General features: G+C 36.4%; 1 protein-coding gene across 2 annotated transcripts in view; it reads right to left on the bottom strand.

Annotated features, from left to right (window-relative positions):
- LOC120781556 (dopamine receptor 1) overlaps positions 1-23,010 on the bottom strand; it is a 132,838-nt gene that overhangs the window by 56,041 nt on the left and 53,787 nt on the right. Inside the window, exons 2-3 of one of the 2 annotated variants that reach the window (XM_040113798.1) lie at positions 14,912-14,972; positions 11,802-11,981 (exon numbers count right to left, since the gene is read on the bottom strand). In XM_040113798.1, coding sequence (XP_039969732.1) covers positions 11,802-11,981; positions 14,912-14,972 — 241 coding nt within the window. Of the gene's footprint in view, positions 1-11,801; positions 11,982-14,866; positions 14,973-23,010 lie in introns of both variants that reach the window. The other variant, XM_040113788.1, reaches the window with a different exon arrangement.

Here is a 23,010-nt window from a genome sequence, read left to right on the forward strand (position 1 = left end):
GATAAAACTGTGCACGAATAATGTTTTCAGTGTGTGCCAAAAATTGTTTGAATCTAATAAAAACTGTTCAAGCCCCTAGGTACCGAATACTTAAACCCTGGTACTTATAGTTGACTTTTGATTGAAAATATCGATGAGTGTGTGATATATATAAATGTAATTAAGGGATATCCTTCTCTTATAATGATAGGCCTGTATGTCAAAAATGGGTTGAATCGGACCTATACTTCCCTTAGCGCCATATACTTAATATAAAGATTTTCGGACATCCGTAAAAAGTAAAGTATTTCCCTCGCTTTGGTTCTTGCAAGTTGCAAGAGTATAAAATGTTCGGTTGCACCCGAACTTAACCCTTCCTTACTTGTGTCGGTCGGAAAATGATATAACGCGCACTCCTGCCAGTCAAATGATAGATAGACGACGGAGCTGACGGAACATATACATAGACGATTTGACATTCTGCACAATGAATGACGAAACGTCCACCAGAATTATGTTTACCTGTAACAGTCGGTTGAATAGCATAACTTGGCGACCTACACTCACATCAGACCATCTGCCCGAAAACTATCTCTATCCAAAAATTCTCCGACTTTATTTTTGTGGACAATCACACTTACTTTAATTTTAGTAAAACTAACTGGGTCGGTATCTCTTTGTACGTCCGTTCATCTGTCCGTATATACGCGAATTAGTCCCTCAAGTTTTGAGATGTCTATCAGAAATGTTTCATTTATTCTTTACTAACTAAAAAGCTACTCATTTGTAGGAATTGCCGATTTTGGGAAACTATAGCTGCCATACTAACTGACCTATCGGACTGAAATGTTTGTATGAAACAATTTTTCATTTGACAAGGTATCTCACGAAATTTGGTACCGATTATTATCTAAAGCATCGCTATAATTTCCGAAGAAATTGTTTAGATTGGACTATTATAGCATATATGTACATAGCTGTTATATAAACTGACAAATCAAAATCAAGTCCTTGCTTGGAAAAGTTTTGTACTTGACGATATATCTTCATTAAATTTGGTGCAGTTTATTGTCGAAGACATCGCTTTGGTCTCCCAACATATTGCTCAGATCAGACAAATATAGTAAAATCAAGATAAAGACCTGATGCATACTACAAAAGCTGCATTAAGAGGTAGTTGACAGCCGCATATGCTGAGTACCAATATTATATTAGTTTACAAATAATTCTCGCAGACAGCAGAATCATAGCAAAATTAGAAGAGGAATGCGCTAAATTTGTTATTGTTTCATTTGCGCAATTAAATACATTTCATAGCAATAGTTTGTTTGCAGCAAAGATAATGAAACTTTGTTCTGGTTGTTTTCCAAACAGCCTTTTTTTCTATCTCACCACGAGGACGCACAGATTCACGTACAGTTACGCTAGCTAGCTCGACTTAGAACCAAGTCGACATTTGTGGTTGTGTGTATGCATGAAAATACTTGCATAAGTTGCATACTTATTATTTCTCTGTTCTGTTTACTTTCCCTCTGAATTTATTGTTGCTTTTGCGATTTTCCGCTGCTGCCTTCCGTTGCTCATTTGCATTGCACAAATTGCGGAAATTTCTCATGCAAAATATTGCCATCACCACTGCAGCCGTTGTTGTTGTTGCTATTGCTGTGGTGTGGTGGTTCGCTGATGCTGCTGACATTGATTGCCGAGACAGGGCCGAGGGGAAAGTGGCTGCATAAGTGAATTGTGCTGCGGCAAGTCGGCTGTGGAATTGAGTGACTGTGTGGCCGCATGCAACGTGGGCTCATTCTGTCAACGTCAACTGTTTTCCTTTCGCTTTCAGCGCTACGCCACATTATGCGACAGATGCATAAACTGAAATATGGTTAATACGCACACATATGTACATGTAGACGCCTAAACACATGTATGTGGATAAAACGCCCTTATCCTTGGGAGTTCGCGGGAAAGTATGAAATACTTGAACTTTTGCCGAGTTGCTTTTCAAAAATTCGCTTACCTGGGTTCCGTTAGAATTTATTGTTGCTATTAACATGAAGTGCAAATAATTTTTTGTTGCCCTTAGGGCGCCCATTTGCGTTTTGGAGTGATATTAGGAAAGTAATAAATATTTATGCCATTTTTCACATCTTTTGACTTCTCATAACTGAGAAAAGTTGAACACCTAAGTTGTGGTGAATAAATATACACATTTTGTTACCTTTAGTCATCTATAGTGGTCCGGTAAGTTTTTAGGTTCCAAAATAAAAACGAAATTTTTAGATAAAAACAGAAGTCTTCAGAAATAGTCGCCGTTACGACGATAACCCCTTCGACTATAAATTCAGCATGACGAGTGCCTTCATAAAGTTTGGAATCTTAAAAAAGGTCGCATGATTTGAAATGTGGAGAAAACGAAAGATAGGTCAATTCAACTAATTGCCCGTGATAAGGCGCGAAGTTAGGTAATTTTTATTTTTATATTGGCGCTCATCTTCTTCGGAGTTTAAGCTGTTCTTTGGTTCTGCTATCTAGAAGCGGAACCATGCTTTATCGGTGGTAGTGGGAATCTCCTTATGTAAGGGCGAAACTAATTGCGGGGTACTGTTTTCTGAAGGTTATTTCCAACAGCATCCCTACTATATTTATTAAGAATATATGATAATTTTTCTCATCCAACACTTTCCTAAAATTACTGTAGTTACATACCATTTCTAAAGAAAAGAAAATGTCTTAGCGTCAATTTTTGTGCACCTGCTATTTGGGTGGTCTCGATGGAGTGAGAATACTTTGTTGAACAAATTAGTTATAATACATTACAATAACGATAAAACGCGAAGACTATTCAGATGGCAAGGTTTCTTGGTTGGAATCCATGCAAACATTTCATCATATTACATAAATTAGGACATTAACGTTTCACAAACTGATGAGAGTATATAAAGTTTACCAAGAAGTTGGTAACATCCAGAAGAAAACGTCAAAGAGAATGTATGTTTAAATGATCAGAATGAAACACTGAGTCGATTTAGTCATGTCTGTTTGTCTGTCCATCTACCTGCCTGTATATACGCGAACTAGTCCTTCCGATTTTGAGATATCGATCTAAACTTTTGCACACGTCCTTTTTTCCAAGGAGCTGCTCATTCGTCGGAACCGTGGATATCGGAGCAATTTAGTGTATAGCTGTCGTACACACTGAACGATCGGTATCAAGTGCTTGTATGAAAAACTTTTGCACTTAACGGGCTATGTTCACAAAATTTGGTTTGGGTTATTATCTAAGGCATCGCTATCATCTTCGAGGAAATTGTTCAGATTGGATCACTATAGTATATATCAGCTATATAAATTGGCCGAACAAATCAAGTTCTTGTAAGGAATCTTTTGTATTTGTGAAAAGTATAACATGCTTGGTGCAATCTAAATTAACGTTTTTTCTAATTCATCCTCATAAGCTTACAAAGCGAACTTGATACACAAAATGCTTGATATACAGTCGAACTTCCATAACTCGAACTTCCTTAACTCGAATTTTCTCTAACTCGAACTAAATGGGTTGGCAGTAGCATTAAGAGAGTAATTAACATATAAATTTCCTTCCGTAACTCGAACTTCCATAACTCGAACGAAAATACATAATTATGAATTCTATAACTGGAAGTAATGTGCTTTTCTCTCATTCTACAACTCGCAGTATTGTACTTTCTCTCTTTCGCTCTACATTTTTCTTTTATTTGCTTATTTTTTTGAACCGTCTTTTTATTCGGGGAATTCCCTCTTTGTTCATCAAATGCTTATTTTTGTTTTCGTATGTATCAGTTCAGTGCATAAATGTCAGTCGTACTTGATGATACAGGGAAATAAGATTGTATTTAATAATTATCATGGCAACTAAAAGTGTTTTGAAAAGTATAAACTATTGAAAGAAGTAGAAGGTGGCTTAAAGAAAAAGTAAGCAGCTGAAAAATGTGGTATCCCAGCCAGTACGGTGTCAACGATTTTTAAGAATAAAGAATCAATTATTATGTCGTTTGAATCTGGGGTTCGTCTGCTTAGTAAAAGGATTAAAACCCCAGTATTTCAAAACATCGATAAAGCAACCCTCGATTGGTTCAAAGCAGCTAGACATCAAAACATGCCTATATCTGGAGGAATATTAAAGGAGAAGGCAAAGTAGTTTGCAAAGCGCTTTGGCGATGATCATTTTATGGCAAGCTCAGGTTGGCTTGATAAATGGAAGCAGAGGTCGGTAACAAAACGTTCAATTGGCGAAAATTTCAATTTTTATTTTAGGTATGCTGTGGGGTATAAAAGAGCGTGTGGGGAAAGCAATGACGTTAGTGAAGTGAACTGCGAAAAGTGGAAAAAAAGATGTTTTGCCGAATTTATTAAAAAAGTAGTGTGAACGGGATGTATTTTAAATGCGGATGAATCAGGGTTGTTTTTTAAACGTTTGGCCAGACAAAACATTGACGTTTTAAAAACCAAAAAATGCCACGGAGGCAAGAATAGCAAGTAAAGCGGGTTACGTTGATGCTAGCAGCAAAATATGGATGGATCGGAAAAATTTAAAATTCTATTGATTGGAAAAAGTGCCAAACCGCGGTGCTTTCGTGGTATTAAGTGGTTACCCGCAGACTATAAAACAAACTCCGCTGGCCTGGATGACTGGCCAAATTTTTGAAAAGAATGGGTTCTAAATTTGGATAAGTGCCTCAAAGTAACTGGCCGAAAAATTTTATTGTTTATTGATAATTGCCCAGCATATCCAAAAGACGTACAAAGCAAACTGAAAGCCATTGAACTGGCGTTTTTACACCGAATATGACCTCTAAATTACAGCCGCTGGATCAGGGAGTAATTCAAAACTTGAAAGTTTTTTATCGTACCAGAATAGTAAAAGAAGCACTAAAGCGTATAGAGGCAAACGAAAAACAAGATATTATGCTTATGGATTGCATCAATCATGTAACAAAAGCTTGGGAAATCGACGTCAAAAATCAAACCATATTGAATTGCTTCAAAAAAGCTGGATTTGGTCAATATTCTGAATGGGAAGAGGAAGATGACATACCTCTGAGTTTTTTAAGTACTACTGATGAATATCAAAATGTAATTGAAGCTGATTACGAAGCATGGTTAAAAGCAAACAAAATAACTTGCAGTGCTACTCTTCAGGATTATATTGCAATACATAATGACCTTTGCACAACTGGCTTTCCTACAGATGCTGATATTGTTGAGAATTACTGCCCTGAATTAGATGATCCAATATTAAGCGGAACGGAGAGTGACGGCGAGGGATCGGTAGCAGAAACTATTCACCAGCCTTCCAGAAATGATGTAGAAAATAAAAAAAAAGAAAATTTTCAGTCACTAATTTCTGAATATTTCACTTCACTGTAACTTATTACAGTTTTCTGTAATGTGTGTTTAAACAAAAAATACATATTCATCATTTAATATACTCTAAAGTAGCAATTGAGTTTTTTTTAACAAACAATTTTTTTTCTATAACTCGAAGTCTCCGTAAGTCGAAGTTTTTTTTTGGGATAATAGTGATTCGAGTTATGGAAGTTCGACTGTACTTTGTTAAAGTTGCACGGAGAAGTGACTATAAAACATTGATTTTGGTGAGGCGTTGATATTTTTAAAAAACTCTTTGAACAAAAGAGACAATAATTGTTCCAGCCATCACTAAACGACCGTCTCCATACCTTGATACTAAGGCAAGATTAATTTTAAGTTACCTAAAAACCAACGATATTGCTACTATCTATGTACTCTCAGTTTCCCAGCTAACTTAGTTGTGATGAACTGACCGTCGGATGAATCCGTTCAAATTTGGTTGAAATTGGTAAAGAGTAGGTCCTGAGATATGAGTTTTTACCTAATAAGGGCAGTGAAACAATTATCATCCACTGGCTCCTCTAAAATCTTCTTGTAACATCTAAGGAATAAAATTTTACATTTTTGGCATATCTATTTCTTGAAATATAGCACTTTTAGTAGGTTTTAACAAAACACATATGGGTAGTGGGCAGAGTTATAATAAGAGTTCACTAATTTTTATAGGGTGTGTAGGGATGCCAAAAATATTTGCCCATAACGCATTTGGTTATAATGGCTTGAATGGTTCAGGTGATATGCATACTAAACTTATTAGAGGGTGAGAGCGAGCTGGTAAATTGTGTTTATTATTCGACTGTTGGTTTTATGTATTTATAGTTATAAGCACCTTAAGCAAATATATTTCGAATGTAGAAGCATTTTTAGTAACATTTCCTGAGACATGGTAATGCGTAAGCACTTTGTCACATGAAGGTACTGTTATTTATAAGAAGTATGTGTATAAATATTGAAACATTAAGCTTTGCTTCATATTCCTTTAATCGAAAAATGTGTTAAGATGATGTCATACCCATCGAGTTCGGCAACATCTCACTAGAGAGTCTCGACTTTGAACGATTTTCACACATTCACACTTGTCTGCTTTTCTTTGTGCTCATGCAAGTGCTTTATAACTGATTAATTTCAGTAAGGAATTTCAAAACTATACAGCTTTTTCACCGGTGGCAATCGAATTTTGTAGAATTTCGCATTTTTCATTTTACCTCTCGCTATGTGCCTCATTTTGCCTTGCCTCTTGAGGAAGTGCAATTCTTTGAATGAAGTGTACCGTGAAAAGTCCTCCTAAATGTGAATATATCGACTGTGTAAAATTTAGAAAAAAGTGTCTTGTCTTCTACTATGTGTGTTGGTTGTATATCATTCGAGGAACTATTTGAGTATACAGAAATGGAAGGAATAAAAGTAAAGTAAGTTGAATTTTCGTTTTATTTTAGCAATCACTTTCAAATTTCCGTTTGCATTTCCGTTTTAATTAAAGGTGTGCTGCTGCTGACAACATTTGTCTCGTCGGAGGCTCGACACCAATTGCAATGTCATTGAAGTGGGGGAGGGGATGACAGACAGCAAATTTGCAAACGATAATGACACTTGTCAGCATGACAGCGTAAGTGACAATGCAGCAATGATTTTTGGTACGTCGATTCTACATCCGTCCATATACATATTTGTGCGTATCTCTGTATACAAATGTGTACGCGCTCATGGGCGTGAGCGATAATTGCAGCATACGTCAGGCATAAACGAGAGCTAACAAAACTTCGATGTGTTGCATGCGTGCGCGTGTGTGGATTATTGAGCCTTGAATTCAAATTGCAGGCGTCATTTCCAATTATACCAAATCTCGCTCGCACTGAGGGGGAAACGTAACGTTGAAGCAAGTTTGCTTTCAACAAATGGAAAACCAGTAGTTGATTGAGCGCAATGAAGCTATTACTGCAGCGAATATCGCCACAATTAAATTGACCCTCAAATTTCTGTATAAAATATCAGAGTAGGATTTGGTTCCATTCCTTAATCAAATATCTTATCCCAGACGGGTTCGTTCAACAAACATTTTCTGAATTTTTCGAAAAATGGTTTAGGATGTAAGCTTAAGATCCTGGGTCCTAAAACCTCTATTATGTTAACGGTGTAAGGTTTTGAAGGTAAAAAAAAGACTTGTTTACGAGTTTATTTCTTAAATGTAGATTGAGTAATTTTATTCGGACCTTTTGTACATTACTATGCATACTTTTGACAATCTAGGGTAATTTTTCATGCAACAGAGCTTTTCCCAGAATGTCTTGACAAATAAACACTTTGCGGTGTTCACTATAACTCGGCTGGAAATTATCCGAAAATATAAAACAAAGTAAAATTAGTCACATTAAACATGGTGGAAAACATTCTTAATGTAAAAAAATTTTTACTTAACGATGGGGGGAGGTATTTTATATGTAAAAAATGTTCACTAAATTTGAAATGAATCGGTCAAGTTGTTTTGGAATGGCAGTGAACACGGACTTTGAAAAAGTAGTTTTGAGAAAAACACACCTATAGTTTATAAACTAAAAAAGTGACGAAAAAAATTACCCTATGTTGTCAGTCAAAAGTATGCTCAATAATGTACAAAAGTCTGAATAAATTTACTCAAACCGTATTTAAGAAATAAATTCGCAAAAAAAGTTTTTTTTTACCATGAAAACTTTACTTAATTTTTTGATTATAGCCTTTAACTCATATTTATAGCTAGTACCATCCGCTAATAATAATAATAATAATTTCTAGGTCTGCAATATCAATACAAGTATTTTGAAAGTTCGTTTCTTATGCTTAATAGTGAGAAACGTTCCCAAGTGGCTTAAAACTTCTTGAAGTAAGGGGTTTTTAATAATTCAAAAAAGTAGGTATTTCGAGTTTAGGGCGCAGAAATGCTCCCTCTTAGACAAAAACGTAAACTGCACCGATTCTAATAAATTTTATATCGTGGCGTTCTCTTCATGTTATACTAAAATAAAGGGTGCTTTTTCGACATATGATTTCTAAGAAGAATTAAAATGGCACAATAAAATGTAATGGCAAAGAATTTATTTGTATTAAAAAAAAAGGTTTTGCATTATGTTATCAAATCTACATCGGGTCCGAGACCACCGAGGCTGGCTGGAATCAATTCCGAACTAAATATGTTCATTATAAAATGGCAAACCACTATGAGTTTAAAAGAAGTAAATGCTGTCAAAAAGACCAACTCCGCAAAATATGTTTCCTGACTGAAAACCATAAGTCTCAAAAATATCATTTCTTTAACTAACCACTACTAACGAAAAATACTTCATACAAAATTATATTTGAGATAGTTTTCCTATACTCCGTGTTCAAAATGGATAAAAGTAGTTAGTACAGTACACCCGTACACGTTATTGTTATTTACCTCTCTATGCGGTTTTATACCATAAACATATATATGGCCACTGCCAGATTAAATATATCTTTAAATTTATTTATTTCATGCATTCACAGGTTAATACTAATTTCATTTATATTAGAACTACTAAAGGTTAAGTTATCCTACGTTCTGCTTTCTCTCTTACACACATTAATTAAGCTATCTTAGTAATACATTATGTAGTGACAGCATCGTCACCTGTCGCTTGTTGATCACCGTTACCTAATTACGCATATAAGCTATTAACTTCTAAACTAAGCATGTCAGTTGGATTTTGGCTAACAAGTCGCCAAAGACGTGTATTAATAATATTATGTATGTGGTATATATTGGGCAAAAAATCAGATTTCTCAAAAATATTGGCAGAGATTATTTAGCTTAACTTAGTGCGGACAAGTATCGCAGAAATATGAATTCGATCCTAGCCTTCCTGTAGAAGATAAATAAAATGATAAATTTAAAAAATATCCCATATATAAATGTTGTAATACAAATAGGTGAGAACATGACCTATAGAAAATGATATTGCGATACTAAAAAAGGTGACAATCGGTTGACAAATGTATTTGTATAATGTACTCTATAATGGGTTGTTAAAAAAGTCTTGCGGTATTTTTATTGAATTTTTTTTTTTATTGAAATTGAAATGAATTTTTGATGACTCATGCGTAGCTCTTGACCGATGCTACGGCTGCTACTATTCCGGTCTCTTTCGACCAATTCAGCGATTTTATCGCAATTTTCGACGACAAGCCTTCCGGAGCGTGGTGCATCTTCAACCACCTCTACACCAGAACGAAAACGGTGAAACCATCTTTGTGCGGTGGAAATGGAAACTGTATCGGGTCCATAAACTGCACAAATTTTATTGGCGGCTTGAGATGCATTTTTGCCTTTATCGTAGTAGTACTGTAAAATATGCCGTATTTTCTCTTTATTTTGCTCCATGTTTGCGACGCTATAACTCACGAACGACTTAAAAGAAACAAAAATCAATCAAACACGTGTTAGCGCGTCAAAAGAGCTTTCCAAAAAGGTATAGCATGACCCGATGCGACGAATAAAACTAGAACTACGCGCTTTCAGCGCCAACTAGCGAAAATACCGCAAGACTTTTTTGACAACTTATTATAAGTTCATCGAAATAATTTCACTCAAACCATAACTGACTTAAAAGTACCAGCTGCCCAATGTCTCTTAAGGAGGTATTCTTGTCTAGGGTTTTGAAAAAATCGATTTTTTTTGCATATCTTGAAAGTTTAGACTTTCAAAAATATGACCTTGAAAGGATTTTTCAAAATTCGACTTATTTTCGGAGATACAGCCGATTTTGTGACGTGGCGTCCCTGTTCACTAGAATTGTCTCCTAAACTTTAAACGCGTTTTTCTCAAAACTGACTTTTTCGGAACGATACTTACGATTTCTCAGGTTCTACTGGACCGATTTACTTGAAATTTTTATAGAGTCTTCTTTATAGGCTTGTCTATGGTTGGAACTAGCCCCATCACCAAATTTTTATTTTTATTATTTTTAAAAAATTCGAAATAGTCAGAAACAGTGATCCAAAAAAACTTTTTTTTTCAGGCAGTCGCCGTTTTGTGAAAAAATTTTTTTCCCACTTTTCCGTAGTTCCGGTCATTGCGACAATATTCTAGATTAATAATCTTTTTTTTTTCAGATAACTAGGAGGGTTGAAATCATGGGTATGGTCACGAGGAAATTTTTAGAGACCCCCCACTTCGTCAGCTCATAATTTTTGAAATTTTTTACTTTTTTTAGTTTTTAATTTTTTTCTGTATACTTCTCAAATTAACAAATAACTAATAGAAAAATAGATAGTAAAAATATTAAGTGCCTTTTTTTACAACACTTTAAAACACCTGAAATTCATGCTTCTAGACCAGAATACCCCCTTAAAATAGGGTATTGGTAGTCGTGGTATATGACCCTCCTCTTCCGGCTGAAGGCTAGGCATTCGCATTGATAATCTTCCAGCGTTTCATCATCCTGCGCGCATTCCACGCATTCAGCCGAATCCATTTTTCCCATTTTCTCAAGGAGAGGTCTTAAGGCTAGATGTCTTGTGATGATCTTTACAATACTGCTAAGCTCCCTTTTGCCTAAGAGTAGGAGCTTCTTGGTCTGTCCATTATCAACACTAACCCAAAGTAACTTTGTGGTATGCCCTGTGTTGCTTGTGTTCCAAGACCTGAGGTGTTCCTCTAGGGTCCACTACTTCACACAACCCTTGAAGTAGCTAAATACACTTGGGCAGCGTAGGGTATTGTATCTCCAGCTGCCCCGAGAATCTTCTGACTTTTTATTTCCTTCTACTCCTATATACCAGGTACCCAGATAATATTAAGTGTGCTTCCTGATAAAAGTATATTTATTGACTTCTTTTGTGTTTCCTTGAGAATATCTATTAAAGCCACTAATTCAACATTACTTGACTTCAATTAACATTATTTGGTTTTGGTTCTGGTTTGCACAGATTTTTCTATTGTCTATATAAGTCCACCGAGAAAAGTGGTAGATGAAGATCATCCACATAATTTACATACAAGTGAATTGACTTTTTGAAGTTCTTTCGTCACAAAATTGGGCTGGGGCAGTTTGAATATCTAGCAGTTCTGTCCTTATTATAAGTATAACTAAACAAGAATAAACGTTTTTATAGTATTATGTTGAATATGCTCAAAATAATATTTTCATTGTCTGTACTTGATTATTCATTAAGGTAATTTTTAACCGTTAAATTAAGGAAGTAAAATTGATCTCTCTGATTGCAATACAAATCCGCATCAGGCATCAGATCAAAAGTCAATCACGCCGGACTATTGCTTTCCACGAACATACATACATACAAAGTAGAACGAGCACTCACGGTGTGTATGTGTGCCCGCTTATATAATGTTATCGCTTACGAGTACACAAACAATTGTATTGTTAAGATGGATTTCAATAATAATTCCGAATACTCACCCAGCAGATCATTGACACCGGCGAATGTCATCACTAGGGATGCAACGAATAAATCCGCTATCGCTAATGACGCCAGAAATAAATTGCCGATGCGTCGCAAACTGCGTTCCGTATAAATGGCGAGGCAGACGAGTATGTTGCCGGCGACCGATAGAAAAATCAGCACTGACAGGAAGATGCCTGTGGGGTGTCATGTGCGTTCCCCGGATGTCGATGAAGTGAGGTGAAGTCGGGCAAAAGGAAAATCAGCGTGAAAACTTATTGAATGGCGCGGCAAAACGCATACTAGCACAGCACAAATACTTATGCATACGAACGATCAAATATGTGAAATGATGTGTGAGTTATGCGAAAGTCAAATAAAGAAGAAGTTAAAAAACGGTAAAATAAACAAGTGCATAAAGAAAAAGACGAACATCAAAATATAATCAAAAAAGTAGTGTCGTAATGCATTTTGTTGAGGAAGGTAAAGTAAGCACAACTAAGCTATAGAGAAACAGAGAAGAGAAATTAAATTTGCGAGCTAAGGTTGAAGTGAGCAGCTTGCTAGCCAAAATAGAAATGACAGTGAATTTCAAATGTCAATCGGTGCAACAGACGACGGATGCAGGTGTCAGAACATGCGACATGCTAGCATTCGGAAACTGTTCTTAGCAATTTGTTTGTGTTTTTGAAAATATGCATATGTGAACAAAACATAAAAGTGTTTCTCAAAATTCTCGAATAACCCAAAACTTTTTTGTGAGCGGCAAATAATAATATCTTACTGAACATTTATATAACTTAATGGCAATTCACGTTTTTTACTCTAAAATACAGCGAGCTCTTGCCTTTATTCCCAGTTTTACAAGGTCTGTCAGGACTGCTAAAAAAAACAACAAAAAATTAATATTTTTCAAAAGTTACATTTTTTTATTCAAAGTAGTTTCCTTGTGCTTCGATACAGCGTTTAGCCCGGTCATTTAGCATTTCAAATGAGTGTTTAAGATCATTTTTCGGAATTCTCTTGAGAATATCGGTCGTCGCCTTTTGGATAGCTGAAATGTCCTGAAACCAGTGTCCTTTCATGGGCAAATGAAGTTTTCCAAATAGGTAAAAATCACAGGGTGCCAGATCAGGTGAGTAGGGTGAGTGATTAATGGTTAATATGGAGTTTTTCGTCAAAAAATCAGTGACAAGCGTCGACACGGCGCATGATCGTGCAACAGGCGCCCGGACCCTGCCTTACGGTATTGTGATCGAGCACAACGAATGCGTCACAAAAGATGCTTCATACCAAAGTAAAACACAGCATTAATCGTTTGGCCAGGTGTGACGAACTCTCGGTGTACAATACCCTCGGAATCGTAAAAACAAATCAGCATTGTCTTTATTTTTAACTTCTGAAGACGGCCGACTTCTGATCGTCACAGAGGTCCTCACGACCTTTTTGGAATCGCTTAAACCACTCATGCAGATTACTACGGGATAGGCACTGATCACCATAAACTTTTTTCATCATTTGAAATGTTTCAGTAAACGTTTTCCCAAGTTTGAAACAAAAATGAATATTTGCTCGTTGTTCAAAATGCATTTTACGACCGTTGACCAAAAGCTGCTGTCACTTTTTGATCGATAAAATCGATTGTAGTTATCCAATTGTCTTAAAATTTTTACAAAATGTCAACAAGAGATCAAACTTTTTATTTCATATACCCACCAATAGGTGGCATTTGTATTTAAAAAGTTCTGTTTCTTTTGCCACAGACCTTGTATGTACGTTGCAGATTCTGGTTTCGATTCGAAACTTTCGATTTTGCTTTGGTTCTTGATATTAGAAAAACTTCTAGGTAAAACTTTCCGATTCCTAATGCAATGATTGCTTGACTAGTAAAGGGTGATACAAGTGGAGGTACTTTTTTGAATAGAATATTTTTGACAGATCACGCGTGAGGTATGTCAAGCTGTCATGTTATTTTCACGTTCACGTTCTGTAAAGTACCCATGCTTCACTCAACTCATGGTCAACATACTCATGGACAGCGTACTATTCGCAACACCATCACCCATCTTGAGACCCAATTCTTATTATTGGATAATATTCGACCGAATAGACCGCATTGAATAAATTATAGCAGCCGTTAAAGAGAATGTACACGAAGACCGTGGATAATCGATTCGGCGCCGTTCGCAGCAACTCGGGCTGACGTGTGAAATGACTTGGCGCATTTTATGTCGAGATCTTAAATTGAAAGTAAACAAAATCGCTTCGCTCTGTGGGCGCTTGAAAAGTCCAAGAAGATGCGAAGTTTTCGAGCGAAATTTTGTTAAGCGATGAGGCTCATTTCTCTCTCAATTGGAATGTAAACAAGCAAAATTGCCGCATTTTGGAGGACGAGCTGACATTTCATCCAGAAAAAACAAAGGTTTGGTGTGGTTTGTGGGCCGGTGGAATCATCGATCCATATTTCTTCAAAAGTGATGCCGATGAGAACGTAACCGTTAAGGCGACCATTATCTCGTCATGATAACAGATTTTTTGATGCCTGAAATTGAATCTCGTGATCTCGGCGACATTTGATTTCAATAAGACGACACCACTTTCCACACATCGCATCAATCAATGGATTTATTGAGAGAATATTTCGGTGAGCAGATAATTTCGCGTTTTGGGCCAGTCAATTGGATCATGTGATATCACACCGTTAGACATTTATCTGTGGGAATATGTAAAGTATAAAGTCTAGCGGACAATCCCGCTTCGATTTACGCCTTGTAGCAAAGCGAAGAATACTGTAGACTAAATAGCTGTCTTATTAATGAGAAGAACCTCAGCATTGAAAAGACGAAATAAAACTGGACGTTAATATGAGTCCACTTTGGCCAAGTTGCGAATAATTGCAACGTATATTTTAGTTCAGAAAACAATAATTACTAGAAAACTAAAGTTCAATTAATACATATGTGTTGCTTAAACTGAGTGTTTGTGCGAGAATTACATATGTAGTTAGGTGTATGGAGATGCTTAAAATAGTGAGTGAAGTTTTGGTGTGCACTTGATAGACATTCAACGACATTTACTTTACCAACAACTAAAATTGACACAAGAGACACCGCATCAGGATCCTCACCCACTATCGTATCGGCTTCGGATGGATTTATCCACGACGTGTCATTGAAGTATGAAGTCAGCTGAAACAAAATAAAACATTGACCATATATTAGTGGAAATTGCCAAAAACTGTTTTTGTAATATTAATACAAATATGTACATATGTATGGTAAGTTGAATAATGGCAACTCTCGATTCTATTTAGCATAGTTGTCTTAAGAACTTTACTCTTAGCTGCTCTTTTCTGAATGAAATGACAGAACACAAAACAAGTAAAAACGTTAACTTCGGCTGCACCGAAGCTAATATACCCTTCACAAGTGCATTTCTTTTAGTAACTATGTGCTCAGTTTGTATGGAAGCTATACGCTATACTAATCCGATCTGAACAATTTTTCGTGAAGATACCACGTCAAATACAAAAGTTTTCATACAAGCCCTTGATTCCGATCGTTCGGTTTGTATGGCAGCTATATGCTATAGTGGTCCGATATCGGCAGTTCCGAAATATGAGGAATCGTGGAAATCTCAAAAAAATTCAGCTAATAGCTGTTCTGTTAGCCCCACATATATTGTTAAGCAGACTATATGAAAGATTACACATTATAATTCGAACAACGACTTCTTCGTTCTTGAAATACCCACACGCTTTATTTTATGCTTGCTAGTCATTCTTCTTCTAAAAGGCTGCCAGATGTTATTAGCATCACGCGTAGACGCGAATATTTGCCATCAGCTGAGCAAAGCCAAGTTAATGGCAAGAAGCTTGTTTTACATCATTTTCATAATCCTTTAGCTTTTCGCACTTTGCATTTTCTGGCTACGGCGACTCTTTGCGTTCGCTTGCAATTTGCTCACAAGTCAATTTGCCATCATAGCTGCCAAGTTTCTGTCAAAATATGACAAGAACTGACAGCTCAACTGTGTGAATGTGTGAGTGACGGCAAGAAAAAGCCATTTGCCAACACCTCGTACAGACACGAAGGAGAAATATTAGTGGGAGCGAGAGTTTTAGGTTCCTAATGCAAATCATTAATCATTAGCAAACCGCAGACAAGACGTGCTAATATTCAAAGCTCTAGCTGCTGTCAGAATGCTACCATAAACACATTGAAACAGCTGACGTCACTGCGGTAGGTTAGAGAAGTGCTTGCTGTCACTAATTGCAATCACTAAACTAAATTTCAAATGAAAATGAGTAAGTGCTTATGTACAGGGTTGCATTTAGTCTACAACAGGTTTTTGACAATTTACATAATGATTTAATAGTATAAAGTTGAAAGTTGTCGTAAACTTTTTGGAGCTGGAGCATTGGCCATTGTGACAACGCTGCTTTAATAAAATGTGTTATTCGAAAAATTGTTCTTTGTTAAATACTTCTTTGGTTGGAATTTAAAAGATAACGCAAAAGATTTTAGTAACCCTAAACTACCATTCATAAATCAATTCTTTCAAAACTCTTTTCCAGTCACACAATGCGGCAGAAGATAGTGTTAGAATTGGTAGCCGCACCCTCTCTCCTTAAGTGATCGCTCAGCAATTTGGCGAAATGTATAATTTCATAGTCTGCGGTGTAACGGGTTCGTTGGCGAATTTGCACATTAAGCAAGTCTCGTGGTATGAGGCTTGGCATGAGCACAGGCAGCTGGAAAGCCAGCCAACGTAAATTCACTGTAATTGCTTAGAGCTTTAAACAATTCTCTATCCTAACACGCACACATAAACACATGTTCATATGTACGTAAGTGTGGCATGCAGTTGATGTGTCGGTGGGTTTGTTGATGGCTGGTCAGCTGTTCTGTGGTTTGCTGCCACAAATTTAATCAATTTACTAACCGCAAGTTCAGTGGTTACACAATGGAAGTGAGGCGTGTGTGTTTAGCCCTTTGGGATTAGAAAGGGTGCTACTCTAGGTTAGGTACTGCATACGCAATTTGATATGACCATTCGGACGAAGCATGCAAGAAAGTGCATAAGTCCAGACGGTTCATAATTCTTAGGTCCTTCACGGCCACAGTAATTGTTTAGAACGGATACCTATGTCTTCCGTGGCTTATGTAAAACGCATCGCGAATTTTGTATTTCTTATGAAAAGCCTCATTTATTTATGAATATCTATTTTGTTCTCTTCAAAGTAATCAACCTCGGATATATTGCAATTCTTCCAACGTTTTTTTCAGAATCTTCAGACTTAGTTCATGCGGCAGACTTTATTTGGTTGATTGAGATTTGGTTTCCGGCAAAAAATAAGCTATTTTTAATAATCCGCACCCATAGCATTTTCGATAAGGAGTTCATTAATCAATTAACCGATCTTTGCTCGATTAAATTAATTAATTAAGATCGATTTTACACACAAAATAGTAATCTTATTTTACTGCATTAATTCTTAATCGAATTCAAATTGAGTTAAAATTTGGCTGTAAATTGGCTGTGTTTAACTCTGCGGGGTGTGGTTCAGGCTGTAAATTAGGTTCTGTACATTGACAAAATAGCAATCAGCTGAAGAATTTTAGTCTAGAACAAATACGAAGTGGAGAACACAAGCCACAGCTGATCGTTAATCGAGCCAATCGTTAATTTAGTAGCCGGCTGTGCGAAAGACACAAATTGGTTTCCTAATTATAGTCTTATTGTACTAAATTAATCAAGCGAGGCTTCATGAACGAGTTATTTAAGTTGTAAAATATATCGGTTTTGGTGCTAATAACTTTAAAATGCAACAGTTATTGCCCGGCAATGAAATATTGTTCGAAGCGATCTGACGAAGTGGAGAACTTGCGATTAAAATTTGACTCACCACGCTAAGTTCAGGTATATAGGTATAACTGAACATTTCATACTGTCAGAACTTGCAAAGATTACAGTCAGGAAAGTACCTTTAGGTACATAGTGTTTGTTAAAGCAAAAAAGATGCAAGAACAAGTAAGAAAGAGCAAAGTTTGTGTGCAACCGATGTATTTTATAAATGTATTTTATATTATATAATTCATACACTTACCGACATATTCGGCACAAGACTTGTTCGAAAAACGAAAACCATTATCTGTAGTATATGAAAGTTGGGATAGTATCAACCGAGTTTATCTATTAACTATTATCATGCATACACATACTTAGTAAATGTAACATAACAATGTTCCCTGGGTTTCACTAAGACACTAGTGTACAATCATATGGAATAAAGTCCGCCGGATGTTCGAAAACCTTGATATTAGTTGTATGGGGTTATATCTGCTATTTTAGACATAAAGACACACACTCTTTAATTTTTATTGAGATTACTCAAATGTTGGCCAATATATGTACTTTAAAGTCACCCGGAAGTTCAGAAACATTTATAATAGGTATATAGTGGTTCAAAAGAACAACAAGCCTCGGCACTGCAGTCAGTAAATTCAGCCTCCACGACGAAACATCCCCAAATGGATCGGGGTTGATCGATTTCGCCGACTACTAGACTTCAGCATAAGAAAATTCATCAAGCCACCTGGCTGTCTCCTGATCGAAAAACCACCAACCATATCGATCATGTTGTGATAGCTGGAAGAAGACGTCTCTACTGTTTTAGATGTGCGTGCGCTTCGAGGTCCTAACATCGACTCGGACCACTACCTTGTTGCAGCCAAGATTCTCACACGCCTCTGTTCAGCAAAAACGAACGTCAACAAACACAAGGAAGTTTCGATGTCAAGAAGCTGAAATCACAACAGATAGTCCAATTTTTTTCTACTCGGGTTGTATTCCTTCTCTCCGAGAGCACTCGTTTCAAACTCCTTACGTACAGCTGCAACCGAAACCATTGGTTTTCGGAAAATGCAAAAGAACAGCTGGTACAACGAGGAGTGCCGTGTCGCAGCGGAGAGAAAACAGACTGTCTACCTCGCAACGTTACGATCGACCACAATACTTGCGGGATAGGATAGATACCGAGAGTTGAAGAGGGAAGCGAGACGCATTTGCAGACAGAAAAAGAAAGAGGCCGAAATGCTTAAGTATAAAGAGCTTGATAAACCGGCCGGGGTAATGCTCAAAAATTCTACGAAAAATGCGGCGGCCAACAGAAGGTTTCAAAGACCGGAGTTTCAAGACCGGGAACATACCTCTTGTAGAACCCCAAAGGTGATCTAGTCACCGATGCCCAGAGTATACTTAAATTATGGAGAGAATACTTATCCAGCCTGCTAAATGGCAGCGAACGTACAACGCGAGGAGAAGGCTAACCCGATTCCCAACGTCAGTTTACACAGCCGTATTAGTTTTGCGGGGATACCAAATTCACACATCGCGGCATAAAGGCAGCTCCTTTTCGAGCAGCTTTAAAATCGACGAAGAGGTGGTGTATGTCGATTCTCCTTTCACGGGTCTTTTCCAAGACTTGGCGCATGGTGAATATCTGGTCGATTGTCGATTTGCCAGGTCTAAAGCCACATTGATAAGGTCCAATCAGTTTGTTGACGGTGAGCTTTAATCTTTCACACAATACGCTTGATAGAACCTTATACGCGATGTTGAGTAGGCTTATCCCACAGTAGTTGCCGCAGATTGTGGGGTCTCCCTTTTTGTGGATTGGGCAGAGCACACTTAAATTCCAAACGTTTCGCATACTTTCGTCCGACCATATTTTAAAAAGAAGCTGATGTATTCTCCTTATCAGTTTTTCGCCACCGTGTTTGAATAACTCGGCCGGCAATCCATCGGCCCCCGCTGCTTTGTTGTGTAAAAAGAGTTACTGAAGTAAGCTGAATTGCTTTAAGGTAAAACTAGCCACAGTTGGATACCGCAAGAAGACAACAATCCAGAGTCTGTACTCAATGGCAATAAGGAGGCCATATTGTTATTTTTGATGGCCATCACATTGCCCAGACGCCAATCTAATAGAGAATATTTGGGTTTTAATGAAAATCAAAATATGAGGAAACATTTCATGTCACCAAAATATCTCATTCGGCTACTCCAACATACCTGGAGGTCGTTTGCTGTGGAACATTTAGTTGTAATTTGCCATCAAAGATGTCAGGCTATAATAGACAACGCGGAAGATTGGGTCAGGTATTGAATAAACGTCAACTATAAAACATATTTCATATATATTTTTTTACAACTCACAGAATGATCCCATTTTGTTCACTGCTTTCGTCATTTTATGAAAGAAACCATATAAAATTTCTTTGAAAACAGTTCGAAATGAAGTTTCTCCAACTAATTTGATTTTAATAAGATTGATGAAGTGGCAGATACCCACACTAGGTGTTAGCATTCCCCCCATTTATGAACAATCTAAAATTGATTTAGTCTAGTCGGCTTAATGGATACTTTCTTCGTTTGCAGCCTAAAGCTGATTCAGCATTCGAAGTCGGAAAGTAGGCAGTGCTGAGATATTGCTAAGAGATCGTGTTTTTTTTTTAATTTAGAAATATTGTAGCAAGCAACCCTGGTTTACATAACTACATAATTCACTGGAATTTTTTGTGGATATAAAAGTAGTTCCAAACGAGCTCAACGCCAATTCCATCAATACTGTTTGAAGGATTAATTCCGGAATGAATTGCTGTATTAATGGAATGTTAAAACCTTAAATACTTAGCTGACCGCATAATACACGGTAAAAAATCGTTTCACCAAGTACTTCATTCAATTGAGTTTTTTGCAAATAGCAAAATAATTTTAAAGCAAATATTGTAGCGCGTGGCGTATGAGCAACATTGCAGTTTAAAATGCATGAAAAGTGGTGTGTTGATTGAAAAGTGCATAAAAGGAAATTCGACCATAAAACACAAATAATACCGGGCAAATGCGTAAAAACCGCAATGCTACAATAATAATACATAAAGGGTTATTTAAAAGCGCATTGCGAGGTGTTGCTTCATTCAATTGCTTCAGTCTGTGTGTGCATTCTACACGGAGTTATAGCCAATTAGTATACTATAGTGTGTTATGCATGTATGTGTGGGTGTAGGAATGGATGTATTGAAAGCAAACACATTTTCATCGGCTCAGCACTGATGGATTTACGCTGCTGCAACTGTGGTTACTTCGCTACTTTTTCCGCTTTCACTTTGCCTCGAAGTTGGTTTTGCTCATTTGTTTTATTTATAAATTAACGATTGTAATTGATTTAATTGTTTACTTTAGTTAATGCAATATTGGCTACAAAAAAACAAGGCGTATGCATTTAATTTAAATAGAGAATGGATAACAATGGCGAAATGAAATGAAAACAATAACCGTTAATGAATAATGTATACTTGTATTAGTGCATACTTTGCGGACTTATGCAATGGCATTGGATTTTTATAACTTTAATTAAACACAAATATTGGCCTGCCTACACTTTACAAAGAAAACGAAAATGAAAATTTACTCATGCCAATAGGTCGAAATGATATTCATTGGAATTTAGTGATGGGATTTTGTTAATCTTTTATTCTCTATTCATTAGTCTTATTATAGTTATTGTTAAGATACTGAAGCCAAAGCGGAGTATTAATTTAATACAAAAGCGAAAATCAGCTCTGCTTCTGAACTGAGGGGTAATAAGATATTTCGGATCTCCTTATTTTATTAAAAAAGAAAAAATTATATGAGATTCTAAACAAAAAGAGTTTCTGCTCTAAAATTTGATTCTTAACCTTAACAGGATTATTTGAACTTGACTTCATTAACCGAGCGAAAACAAGAAAGGAAGTGCTAAGTTTGTGTATAGCCACACATTTTATAATCTCCTCACATGCAAGGATCAATGCCGATAAAATACTTTGAATTTATATTGGCTGCCCAGCAATTTTGTCGAAACCCTTCATTGGCTGTCAAGCGCGTTTTTTAAGTCCATTTCTCGTCATATTTTTTATCATAATCGTCATATTACCTTGCAAATTTGACCAAATTATATCAAAATCTTCTTGAAATGAGATATAGTATATATGTAAATAAATTCAGCCTAATGGGCCATATTTCATCACTATATCTTAATTTTGAATCAGGTTGCTTCTTGCACCGAAGACGGACAGATTATATTTCAATTCGTTTCGTCATTCTGATCATTTATATACAAATTTATAACTCTATATCTATCTGGATAGAATCAACCATTAGATGAATGAAAGTAGCATGACTTAAGAGCTTAATGAAAGCAATAAAATACAGCGTGATAATGGATTTTAAATTTCGCTTAAAAGTTGGCGTCTTTGATTAGTATAACTCGTTAGTTGTCTAATAGCAACAAAGAAGATTATAGAAATAATGTCCAACCAAAATAAGTTCGAACAAAGTTATGACATCCAATGTCCAAAAAGGTCGGCGAGATTATACTTAAACTCGAGGAGCTTCACTCATGAAAGAGTTGCAGAAGTGCCTAATAAAAAGTTGCCACCACTGACCTTTGTTATACGCTAGTTTAGCTCGTCTTTTAAACTCTGGACGGTGAAGCCGTTCATTTTTGACTGTCTTGTTTACTCGATTCCCCTTTTAATATTCTGCCAGGTTCCTATCACTTGTGGTTTGTTTGACGAACCTTTGTTTATGTTTGCCAATTGGTGTGTTTTTACCTAACTAAACGTGATCTAATGCTTAGATAGTTCTTGTTTATCTTCCTCCAACACGAGACTCTTAGGGATATTCGCAAGTCCTCTTCTAAAAGAAGCGAAGGAATATGCTCAGTTATAAGAGAGGACAAAACAAAATTTCCTATTTTATAAGAGTTAAATTCTGTGAACTCAAAACTCCCTTTTACAGTAATATTCAGAGATTGCGATATTGCAAGAAATTGAGATCCAGAGAGTTGGGATATTATTGATAATATCTTTAGTTACATTCAACTGGTAATTTCTCTTAAGAGCTTGAAACTAAGAGCTTATTTTAAATTAGATGCTGCTGCGTTGCTGTGGACTCGATGAAATTCGCTTAAGCGGTGGCAACTACGAATACAATTATGTATTTATGTATGACAAGAAGCAGTTGATGGTAAACATTTTCTAAAAGATTTTCATTTTGGAAAATGAGTGATGAGAATCCATTACGCTTAGTAAATATTACCTCATAAGAGGTCCTAAATCTTAAGGATGTAATTTAATTTAATTAAAGGTGCTTCATATAAATTTAGATCTACCTTAGGCAACT

The sequence above is a fragment of the Bactrocera tryoni genome, chromosome 1, assembly GCF_016617805.1.
Source record: "Bactrocera tryoni isolate S06 chromosome 1, CSIRO_BtryS06_freeze2, whole genome shotgun sequence".
In the NCBI taxonomy this organism is placed as follows: domain Eukaryota; kingdom Metazoa; phylum Arthropoda; class Insecta; order Diptera; family Tephritidae; genus Bactrocera; species Bactrocera tryoni.